Below are 11,943 nucleotides of genomic sequence, written 5' to 3'. Positions count from 1 at the left end.
CTAGTAGCTATGAAACTCTAGTAGCAGGTTCTGTGCCTCAGTATCCTCCTCTGTAAAATGGGGAGACCAGCAGCACTTATCTTGAGGGATTGCTGTGAGGATTAATCAAATTAATGTCTGGAAAGCATTTATTTATTTATTCTTTTTTTTTTTTTTTGAGACAGTCTCGCTCTGTTGCTCAGGCTGGAGTGCAATGGCACAATCCTGGCTCACTGCAACCTCCGCCTCCTGGGTTCAAGCAATTCTCCTGCCTGAGCCTCCTGAGTAGCTGGGACTACAGGCATGTGCCACCACACCTGGCTAATTTTTATATTTTTAGCAGAGATGGGGTTTCACCATGTTGGACAGGCTGGTCTCGAACTCCTGACTTCAGGTGATCTGCCCACCTCGGCCTCCCAAAGTGTTGGGATTACATGTGTGAGCCACCATGCCTGGCCTGGAAAGCATTTAGATCACTGTTTGGTGTTTAGCAAGAACTAGGAAAGGGTATAACGTTACTCTCAATCTAAGAGCGTACGTAAGCCAGGCCTTCCTAACTGGGGAGCCTTGGGTAGATTGTTTCCATTTAACTTCCTGAAGTTACGTGTAAAGTCTTGAGAATAATACAGATTTCCACGGAGAATGCACAGTTTTCAAAAAGGTTCTCTGTGACCTAAAACATGTTAATCCACACACACCTGGTTTTGCAGGCACTGAGAAAATAAGTAACCCTTCCAAGGCCACAAAAGTGACCAGTGACACAAGTAAGCTTGCTCTCAGCAAAATACATGAATGTTTTTCCAGAAGGAGGTGCATCTTATTAAATCACTATTATATGACTGTGGAACAACTAGGTCTCTAAGCATTAGATAGCATTCAAAACATTTAACAAGCTAAATAACAACTGAAGTAATTTAATCAATGACATCTCTGAAGAAATATTATTCACAAAGTCGCAGTGCAAAGATCACCAAACCTAGCCAGGAAGGAGCCTCAGAGATTGTACGACCCAGCTTCCTAGCAACTCCCTCAAAGTCACTGAGAAAAGCTGCATTAGGGCCAAAACCCAGGCTTCCTGCCCCAAATCCACTGGTACTTCCATTCAACAGAGTAATCTGAGATACTGTGCCATCAAAGGTCCAAAATAGAGTATATCTTTCTTTTAAAAAGTAAAATAAGTAGGCCAGGCATGGTGGCTCACACCTGTAATCCCAGCCCTTTGGGAGGCTGAGGCGGGTGGATCACTGGAAACCAGGAGTTTGAGACCAGCCTGGTGAACATGGCAAAAACCGATTTCTACTAAAAATACAAAAATTAGCCGTGCATAGTGGCGCACACCTGTAATTCCAGCTGCGTGGAAGGCTGAGGTAGGATAATCGCTTGAACCCAGGAGATGGAGGCTGCAGTGAGCCAAGATCGTGCCACTGCACTTCAGCCTGGGTGACAGAGTGAGATAGTGTCTCACAAAACACAAACAAAAAACAAAAACACACAAACAACAACAACAACAAAAAACCACCTCCGGAAATTAGTTTATTCCAGAAGGTTCAAGGGGTAACCATAAAGTAAATGCAAGAACCCATGATCTCTGTGCTCTTTATTGAGCAATAAAATCAAATATTTGTTTCCTCCCCCATAATATAACCATTAACTTTCACTAAAAATACACTTATTCTACTCATGTAAAAGGTCACATCAGGGGAGTATTTAAGTGAGCATGTGCTAAGCTACCACAGACAACAGTTCTGCCTGTACCACCCACCCCAGCAGCCTGGAGAAGCCAAGGCTCACACACAGTCTCACATGCAGGACCAGGAGTCCAACTTGGAACCCTGTGACCCTCAAATTCACGTAATTTCAACCAACCTCACCACTCACTGCTTCCCAAAAGTGCAAAGTGCCTGACAGATTTCCACTATGCATATATTAAGCTCTAAATGACAACTGCTCAACATATTTGAAAGCTCACAAGAATACAGGTCATCAAACTCTGATGGTCAAAGATCCTGGAACTCACTGATTTTAGTGTTGCCCCAAGCATCCTCCCTGTCTGCCTAAAACTTGCTCTCCTGCAGAGCCTGCTGCCAAGGAGTGCCTTGGGCTTCATGTCCCTTACTTTTTCTTCCAGGTCAGATAAAAGGCCCACATACAACAGCACTTTAAACACACAAGCATACACTAGTCAACATTAACTATACAGTGGGAAAATTTCTGTTTTGAAAAATCAACCAATGGGGCCAGGCATGGTGGTTCACACCTGTAATCCCAGCGCTATGGGAGGCTGAAGTGGGCAGATCACTTGAGCTCAGAAGTTTGAGACCAGCCTGGGTGACATGGAAAACCCCATCTCTACAAAAAAATAGAAAAAGTAGCTGAGAATGGTGATGTGCACCCGTAGTCCCAGCTACTTGGAAGGCTGAGGTGGGAAGATTGCTTGAGCTCCAGAGGTCCAGGCTGCAGTGAGCTGATATCGTGCCACTGCACTCCAATCTAGATGCCAGAGTGAGACCCTGTCTCAAAAAAAAAAAAAAAAATCAACCAATGGGGACGTCCACGAAAAATACCATGGCAGGCCAGGCGCGGCAGCTCACACCTGTAATCCCAATACTTTGGGAGGCCAAGACGGGTGGATCACTAGAGGCCAGGAGTTCAAGATCAGCCTGGCCAACAAGGTGAAACCCCGTCTCTACTAAAAATACAAAAATTAGCCATGCGTGGTGGGGCGTGACTGTAGTCCCAGCTACTCGGGAGACTAAGGCATGACAATTGCTTGAACCCGGGAGGTGGAGATTGCAGTTAGCCGAGGTCGCACCACTGCATTCCAGCCTGGGTGACACAGTGAGAATCTGTCTCAAAAATAAAAAATAAAATACAATATAATAAAAAATAAAAACAAATAAATACCACGCGACACATAACATTTTACTACTAAAGATAAATAATGGCAGACCAGTCAGTTACTATTTTTCATCTACCTCGGCCAGCCAAAACTGGACACCCTAGAAGTCCCCAGGCTGGGAATAATGATGAACACTCAGATGGTGTGAGCAGGGGAACCACTTCACTGAGACCAGGAGAAGTGCCTCTCTCTGCCTGCAATGCCACCTGTCTGCCTGACCTCCACGTCCCTAGGCTGCCCTAGCAGTTCTGCCACCAATCCCAACCCTCTGGTGTACAAGTTGAAGGGGGACACATGTAAGTGCTCAAGACTTGAACTACTAGGGGGTGAGGAGGGGGGAAGGCACTGTAAGGCAGACACAAGGGATGGCCTAGAAGGTCGATTAAATGGAAGGGAGAGAATATGGAATGAAAATAAATACTGGAACATAGGTGTTGGGCTTAGGACTTGCAGCTAGCAGTGACGAAGAAAGGGAAAAACAACTTCTACAAGTCATCTGGGAAGAAGCAGACCTAGGCTGGGACAGGACAGGACGGAAACAGGCTCTCCAACATGATGGTGCCGCACAGGAGGCAGGGACTGTGCCCGCCATGCCAACAACGCCCCCTGGAGGAGACTGGGGCCACAGCTCCGAGGCCTGAGCACCAACAAGAGGCTTCCAGGCCTGCACTTGCAGGAAGGATCCAAGGAAGGGATGGAAGCAGGGAGCTGGCCCACCATCAGTCACGAGGGCATGAGACACAGGATGAAAGTGGAGTCAAATTTAGGACCTAGGAGCCACACAGAAGGGAACCAAAGCAAGTGACCTTGTCAATTGGTTGAGGGGGTTCGGGCAGGGCATGGAGAAAGGGAGTGAAGAGTGTCTCACGGTGGACACACCTACAGGGCTGTCATGGAAGAGCTGGTGATGGCTAAAGCAGTCACATCTAGAGGCACAGGGGCCTCAACACTGCACCTTTCTAAGAAATTTACTATGCGTCACCAGGCAAGACTCAAAGCATGCACACAGTATCTGCAGTTTCATCATTCAATTAATGAATACTCACCACAGCTATTACAGGAATGAGTACTCCCAAGTTCCCTGCGCTGCTAGAAGCCTAGAAAAGAACAGAATTGTTGTCATTAAAGAGTATGTGTTTCTTTTATTTAAAAAAAAAAACACACAAGATACAACATAGTGTTATGTAAACCTGGAATGTCTTAATCTAAGAGAAATGATGAGAGGTATGCAGAGAGAGGCATAGAGATGCTCATCCAGCATAATTTTAACAGCAAAAAATGAAAACAAATGTGAAAAATAAACCATGGTTACATAAATGATTACATAAATCATGGCACTTCTGCATAATTAGATATGACACAGCCATTTAAAATACAACTTTCTGAAAAGCATTTAGTCACCATGGAAAGAGCCCACAGCACATGTCAAATGAAAAAAAAGGCAAGATTTAAAACTGTGCTATGATTTAATCCCAATTATGTAATAAATACATAGCATAAAAAAGCTAGGAAGAAATCTGTCAAAGTGTTAGTAATGATTATGTCATCTCAGTCAAGAAATAAGTGCTTTTTACTTTACTATTTATAGGTTTCCGTATCTTTTCTAAAATAAACATATATTCTTTGCAAGCTAGGGAAATTGTGGGGGGTTACTTAACAATAAAAGACTCCCTGGCTAGACACACAAATGTAGCTAATCTTCAGTACACAGTGATTAGTAAAAATTCTGGAAGCACTGGCCTAAGCCGACGTGATTTATGCTCTTAACCTATAATAACGACAGCAGCTGAAGACCCTGAGCATCCACTGCAGCCAGGCACGTGCTGAGTGCTTCACATGCGCTGAGTGCTTCACATGCACTAACTTCTGGGGAGATTCATGGGAGGTCTCAGTAGCTTGCCAAAGCCACACAGCACTGCAGTGGTGGGGACAGAATGCCAAGCTGTAAATATATACACCTACTATGTACCCACAAAAATTTTTTTGAAAATTTACAAAGAATGCCAAGCTGGTTTCCCTGGGCTGGGGGCCACAAGGGTGGCCTTGCCTGGTCCCCTCTGGGAAACCGATAGCCTAAGGGCTGCGTGATGATGGAGAACAATCCACAGATCTTAGTTTAATTTATAATTACAGCTTCTTGTCCTCCACAAGGTGAAGCACTGAGGTCCAATTTCCAGGGGAGAGCAGGCTCCTGAAACACCCCTCAGGCAGGTTACAGCCTCTGCTTTCTCAGGTGCGCAGCACCACCTTGTATCATCAGCACCCTCCTCTTATCCTGATGCCTAAGGTCCCGCTAGACATGCAGGACATGTTTCTTTCCTGTGCACTGAGGTGGTCCGAGCTGTGTACCCCGCTGGGAGACTTGGGAAGTTATTCAGCCACATCACTGTCGGAGGGCCCGGCATAGCAAGGCCGAATTAGGGACAAGAGTCTTAGGATCCCTGCTTGCACCAGCCACTCCCTCTTGACTGAGACTTTCACAGGGGGACTCCTCCATGCAGCTGTCATCTCAGATGTCACTCTTCAGAGAGGCCTTCTCAACCAGCCCAATCTAAAGTGCCCCTCACTACACTGCCCTTTTTCACTCTCCCACTAAGCCCCACAGTCAGAGACGACCCTGTCTGTCTCGTTCACTTCTGTAACACCCTCATCTAGAGCAAGGGCTGGTAAACTATGGCCCATGGACCAAATCCAACCCAACGCCTGTTCTTGCAAATACAATTTTATAGGAGCCCAGTCACACCTGTTCGTTCACAAACAGGTAACCATAGAAGAGTTGAGTTGAGCAGTTACAACAGAGGCTGTACGGCCTGCAAAGCGTAAAATATTTATACTCTGGCCCTTTACAGAAAAAGTGGGCTGACCTCTGACCTAGGACAGTAGCTGGCAGAGAGTAGGTAAACAATAGCTGTCTAGGGGAAGGGGAAGGAAGGAAGGGAAGGGAGAGGAAATGACAAAACAGGGTGGAAACAGAGATATGGTTGTGGGATATAATGGGGTTTTTCTTTAAATAATCTGATCAATCTTTTATTTTTTAATTTATAGTACCCCACACTTTTTCTTCTTTTTCTTTTTGCCTTTATTAAATGCCTAAATATGCCTCAGTACCAAGCGTTATCAATACCAACTCACATTCCTTTCCTTACAAAAAAAAAAAACCAGCTTTCTAGCTCATTACAAACCCCCCCCTCCCTTTTCTCTCCACTTTTTTTTACATACCCACTCTATTTAAAAAAATCAAATGTTTAGCCAACCAAAATTAGTTTAAACTATATGACCCAACCCCAGTCAATAAAAAAATACAAAAACAAAACTTGCGTCAAAAATAAAAATTCTCATGCTCTTTATTCAAATATGCTCTCCTAACAACTAGCCAAAAAGACACCCTCTACACAAAAATAACATTGCTTTACTAAACATCTTTTGTTCAAATATTCAATTTCCTTAACATTTTAAGCATTATTCCTAACATGGTAGAGGGACCGGTGCCCACGTGACATGCTACTGGGGAGTTACGGAAGAAGAGGCCTCACCTGCCTCGGCCCCACCACAAATGTATTTGGGCATTCAAGACAGGACATTTGTTTGTCTCAGTGGACCTGTCTTCCTTGGGTGGCCTGAGATTAGGTGAACTCTGGCCCTTCTCATGTTGCCGCTGTGTTCTGATGATGGGCCCTTAAAGTCCTCCTAGGCCCAGCTACCACCCCGGGCTTCATGAAGAAGGCAAGGAGAGAGAGAGGGGCCCATGGGGAGCTGAGGCTAGACTGTTGTCATGTCTGGGATGGGGAAGGCAGCTACCATGAGCTGGATATAACTCAGTGAGAAAGCTGCCCTCTCCCCCATCCCTGCCAGCATCCTTGAGAAAGAACCCCACCCCTTCTTACTTGCATTCTACCAGGCACATTTAAATCACTCAACAAAGAAAGTGCCATATTCCAACCAAGATGGTGCCTGGAGACTAAGCCTTGGCCAGCAGGGATGGGACACTGATGGGGAAGGCACAGCCATCCTCCTTCCTACCTTCAGGGCAGGGCCCTTCTCGCTTGCCCTCTCGCTGGCTCGCTTCCCCTCCAGCCCCAGCTGCACAAACAGTTCCAGCAGGTTCATGAGCAGCTCATCCACCAGGTGCTCGTCTTGGATGTTGGCCGCAATGTTGGCCAGGGCATTAATCACTGCCAGGGAGCAATGCCTGAAAAAGAAAGAGTAAAATAACAGCCACTGCCATGCCCTCAACCATCCCCAAGGGACAGCACTGCAGGGGTGAGGAGAGCTGAGCGGGCCAGGCCCAGCCTGCCTTAGCACACTCCTCCCAGTGTCTGTAAACCAAAGGAATCTCAAGTGGAGAAAGACACGTCATCTGTGAAAAACAGCCCGTAAAAGAAACTCAACTGCTGCAGAAATGACTGTAACCCTTTCTCCTGAGATGTAGTAAGGACCTCCAGGAGACTAAGTTCCAGGCATCTGCAACACTGGGGACCTGTGAGGGTCTCAGGACACTTCCCTCAGGGCTGAAAACGAAAGGGCCCATTCCCAGGCATTCCAGGTTGGATCTTGCTTTCCCCCCACAAATCACCAAGAGCCTTAATGCATCATTTACCACCCACAGAACTTTCACTTCATGACCAGCTTCTCCCTAACGCTGCCTCCACCTTGGAGCTGATGTCAGCATTTTTTCACATCGAATGCTCAGGAAGTGTTCCAGGGTCCTGCCTCAGGATCCTGGCTGGCCCCATGTAAACACCGGATGTGAAGCTGACATTGCCCCTTTGGCCAAAAACCTGAGCCACTGAAGCCAACCAGGCTTCTGTGGCCCTGGAGACTGCCAGACTCTGTCACGTCCAAGCGGCACGACCTTGGGTAAGTCTCTTAAGTCTTTGAGCCTCAATTTCTTCCTAAGTAAAACAAGGATAATAATTCCTCTTCGTAGGATCATGGGAAGAGTGAAACACCATGCGAAGCACTGAGCATGTCGTCTGCCCCACTAAGAAATCCCAGAGCAACAGCAGCCACAGCAAAAGGCACTGCAGTTAGGTAACACCTGGTAGGTCAACGGCAAACAAAGGGCAGTAAATGCTTCTGCTGGTGAGGAAGAGGACAAATCATTTTTGGTGGCAATATGAGAAAAGGCTTTATGGAAAGAGAGGCAAGCTAAGCCAGAACTGAAGAAATGGAAGGATGAAGACTGGCAGATGCTACACACTCACGGTAAGGCGTGGCAGAACATCTAGGAGGGGTGGGGGCAAAGGCAACCGGGGAGGCAGCTGAGGAGGCCCCTGGAGAAAGGGCCCAGCAGTCACACAGGCACAAGGAAGCAACGTGTTAGCCTGTGTGCAGGTTCCACGGCAAAGAATGGGACAGAGGAAGAAGGAAAGGAGAGCCTGACCCCATCCCCAATCCAGTCTTCAGGCTGTTCTAGCAGCCTGGGCTCATGACGGTGGCAGCAAGAAGGCAATGAAGTAGTATCGATGTGAGAGACAGCTCTATTGATTGAGAACTTTAACGTACGCAGTCTCATTCCCAACTGCAGGCAGGTTCTCATTTGGCAGATAAGGAAACTGAGACACAGAGAGGTTCAGCATTTTCTGAAGTCATGCAGCCACATGGCATGGCTCCAAAGCTGCACTCCCACCCACTAAACTGACATGGAGAGACTGGACTTCACAGTCAGAAGGGAGGAGCCTGGAGGTCAAGAAGAGTAACGCCTGCAAAAGGGCTCTCTTCTTCCCTCCCCAGCCTCCTGTCCTCATCTGACTTCACCTCTCCCCTTCCCTCTCTTCCAAACATGGATGAACATGTCCCTGTCCTTAAGGCATTCCTAGAGGAGGGTAAGGAATAGCCAAGAGGCATCTCTCCGTCTGTCAGGGAAAACTGGTCAGACTTTATACAAGTATCAAATGTTCAAAGACATTTAACACCTACTTCCTTGGACCCAAAATCCTACTTCTCTGAATCTAACCCACAGAAAGCATCAAAGATGCTCAGAGATATGTAGCTGTTAGGCTGTCAATGCTGCATTTATTAGTGGGAAAACTGGAAGACAACCTAAAATCCAAACTAGGGACTGGCTGGTTAAATCTCGGTTCTGCTACAGGATGGGACGCTCCGCAACCTCTAAAGGCAACCTGTGCAGGATCATTCACGGTGTGGCTGATGTGCTGCCCCATAAAAAAGCAGGTTAGCTGCATGTGCAGCATGGGCCCGATCAGAAGGAGAGGCAGGAGCTGAGATCTCGTGCGCTGAGATGCTTGATGGTCACCTCTGCGGGGGGCACATCGGGTTTTCATTTCCCCCCTTATGTGTGCATTGATCTGTAGCATATAGTGTTCTTGTAAGAAGAGTTTATTTAAGAGACAAATTCACAAACCTCCCATTTTCAAAGTAAATTAAATACTGTCATGATAAAAAAGTGACAATGAAGTCCAGTTACCTGTAGCCGTGGTCCTTGTAATCTTTGGTGGCTGAGTATACAACAGAGCTGGCCTTCACACTGATCTGCTGGAAGAGGTTCCACACTTCCTGATAGATGTATTGCTAGGAGAGAGCGAGGGGCACTGTCACCATGCAGGATGCCCTCATGAGGCCCCTCCTGTCATCACCCAGAGGGAAAGCTCTGGAATCATGGGGCACAACAGCTCAAAGATCATCCATTTCTAAAGCTTTAATCAAACCTCAAATTAAAAGCTAAAAGGAACATGGCTTAGATTCAAATATTCTGTTAAAATACACTGACAAGAAATTAAACCTCTTTTTCCCCAGCACTCATAGCACTTTATACTATTCTTACTACTCAGTATTAAAACAGTTGTCAGCATTTAGCTCATCTGCAAGGTATATTTAATCTGTATTTGCACATCCCTTACAGTCAAGAGTTTAATGTAGCTTGTAATGTAACAGGGTTAGTGGTGTCCCGGCTCTGGCCTCCCTTACATTTCCGGTGATAACCAGGCAGCCCAGCTGGTCAATAATCAGCACATCGAGAGGGGAGGGTGGTTGGCAGAATTTCTGCTGCAGGATCTGCAGAATGGGCTCCATGACCTTCGGGGTGTCCCTCAAGGCCACCGCGATGTGTCCCAAGGCTCGGATTGTGTGGTCGGGAATCAAGTGAGCATCCCTACAGAAGGAAGAACAGAAGCGCCCTAGCAACAGTCCTCCAGCATGCAGTAGTGAAACAGTACCCAGAGACTACAATCTAGACCTTAATTTCCTAACAGTCTTGATGAAGTATTCATCTGAAACTGACAGTCCAGGATTTTAACCACCGGCAGAAAGGCAAGCCCCAGGTACTAGGCTGGATGACAAAGATCTTTCTCGACTTCCACACAGTGGTCCAGGAAGTACGTTCCAAGGTGGACTTCACCTTAAATCTTGTGACAACCCTGATGCATGCCTATGCTCTGAGGCAAGGAGATAAGGACAGACGCATCCATACGCACAATGCCAGGTGCCCCACACAAGCCTGCTGAGAACAATGGGTTGTCTCTGAGAGACAGGAATGGGGGCGTACTTGTCACTCTCCTGAGAGATGTAGAGCCGGTTGGACAGGCTGGCCAAGAATGCCTCCACGATCACTGGGTCCACCGTCAATCCAGCCTTCAGGCACCTGAGGAGCAAGAAAACCCATGTGGCATTGAGGCATCAAAACAAGATAGGTTTTTTGTTTTTAAATTTTTCCTTCCTTAGGCCTACAAAGTTTAAAGAACTGCTCAAATTTTCTTCCCCCAAAATTGGAGGTCATAACACAGAATGAATTCAAAGAATTACTCCAGATTTTGCCCACTTGATAAATATCTCAGTCAGAAACAATAATTTCATTATTTTGCCCAGAACAGTTTCCTTTGGAATATCATGCTCACTCTAATTCCAATTTCAATCCCTTGTACTGTTCCTTAAGGTCACAGAGACTGATTGAAAAGACAAATGGTCCCAAGATAGCAGAGGAAACATCACAATTACATACCAAGGTTTTCATGGTAAGGAGAAACATTTACGTTATAGGGAAAAGGAGAAAAATTTAAAGCCCCTAAAAACATAAAATCTTGTAAGATGTCCTAGCTCTCCACATCTGTTTGGCTCCTGGGCCAGAGTTTAGAGAACAGTTTGAGTCTGACAGACAAGCAGCCATCCTGATTTAGCTTCCAAGGGCGAGGAACCAGAATCCAGGCAAAGAGGCATTTGCATGGAATCAGACTGTATTTGGCTCCCAAGTTGGAAGAACAAGAGTCCACAGTGCAGGAGTCTGGGCAGCAAGGGGTACCTGATCATATTTAAAACCCTCACATTTATATTAAATATTCCACAGAAAACAAGGTAAAGAAAATATGATGATACGTTACTCTGGATGGTGAGCTAATGGGTAATCTTTGTCTTTTTACTTTTCTATACATTACAATTTTTCTCTAGTAAGAATTTTTTAGCCAAGTGCGGTGGCTCACGCCTGTAATCCCAGCACTTTGGGAGGCAGAGGTGGGCAGATCACGAGGTCAAGAGATTGAGACCATCCTGGCTAACATGGTGAAACCCCATCTCTACAAAAAAAAAAAAAAAAAAAAAAAAAAAAAAAAAAACACACAAAAAAAACCAAAAAAATTAGCCAGGCGTGGTGGCGGGCACCTGTAGTCCCAGCTACTCGGGAGGCTGAGGCAGGAGAATGGTGTGAACCCGGGAGGTGGAGCTTGCAGTGAGCCGAGACCAGGTCACTGTACTCCAGCGTGGGTGACAAAGCAAGACTCCGTTTTTTTTTTTTGAGACAGAGTCTCGCTCTGTCACCCAGGCTGGAGTGCAGTGGCACAATCTCAGCTCACTGCAAGCTCCGCCTCCCTGGTTTACGCCATTCTCCTGCCTCAGCCTCCCGAGTAGCTGGGACTACAGGCGCCCACCACCTCGCCCGGCTAATTTTTTGTATTTTTTAGTAGAGACAGGGTTTCACCGGGTTAGCCAGGATGATCTTGATCTCCTGACCTTATGATCCGCCCATCTTGGCCTCCCAAAGTGCTGGGATTACAGGCTTGAGCCACCGCGCCCAGCCCAAGACTCTGTTTTTTTTTTTAAAAAAAAAAAAAAAAAAG

The 11,943-nt window shown here is 46.4% G+C and overlaps 1 protein-coding gene across 4 annotated transcripts in view; it reads right to left on the bottom strand.

The window, feature by feature from the left end:
* Positions 1-11,943, bottom strand: part of PI4KA (phosphatidylinositol 4-kinase alpha) — a 143,241-nt gene that overhangs the window by 80,681 nt on the left and 50,617 nt on the right. For all 4 annotated transcript variants that reach the window (XR_003121442.1, XM_025398768.1, XM_025398770.1 and 1 more), the window contains 5 exons: positions 10,383-10,478; positions 9,806-9,989; positions 9,306-9,409; positions 6,899-7,067; positions 3,925-3,975 (listed from right to left, as the gene is read on the bottom strand). Coding sequence is in view for 3 of the 4 variants with exons in the window: in XM_025398768.1 (XP_025254553.1) it covers positions 3,925-3,975; positions 6,899-7,067; positions 9,306-9,409; positions 9,806-9,989; positions 10,383-10,478 (604 nt within the window). In the remaining variant the exon portion in view is untranslated. The remainder of the gene's footprint in view (positions 1-3,924; positions 3,976-6,898; positions 7,068-9,305; positions 9,410-9,805; positions 9,990-10,382; positions 10,479-11,943) is intronic.

This window comes from Theropithecus gelada, chromosome 10, assembly GCF_003255815.1.
Source record: "Theropithecus gelada isolate Dixy chromosome 10, Tgel_1.0, whole genome shotgun sequence".
Taxonomy (NCBI): Eukaryota; Metazoa; Chordata; class Mammalia; order Primates; family Cercopithecidae; genus Theropithecus; species Theropithecus gelada.
The sequence above is the reverse complement of the archived record's forward strand: the minus strand, read 5'-3'. Positions and strand labels throughout refer to the sequence as shown.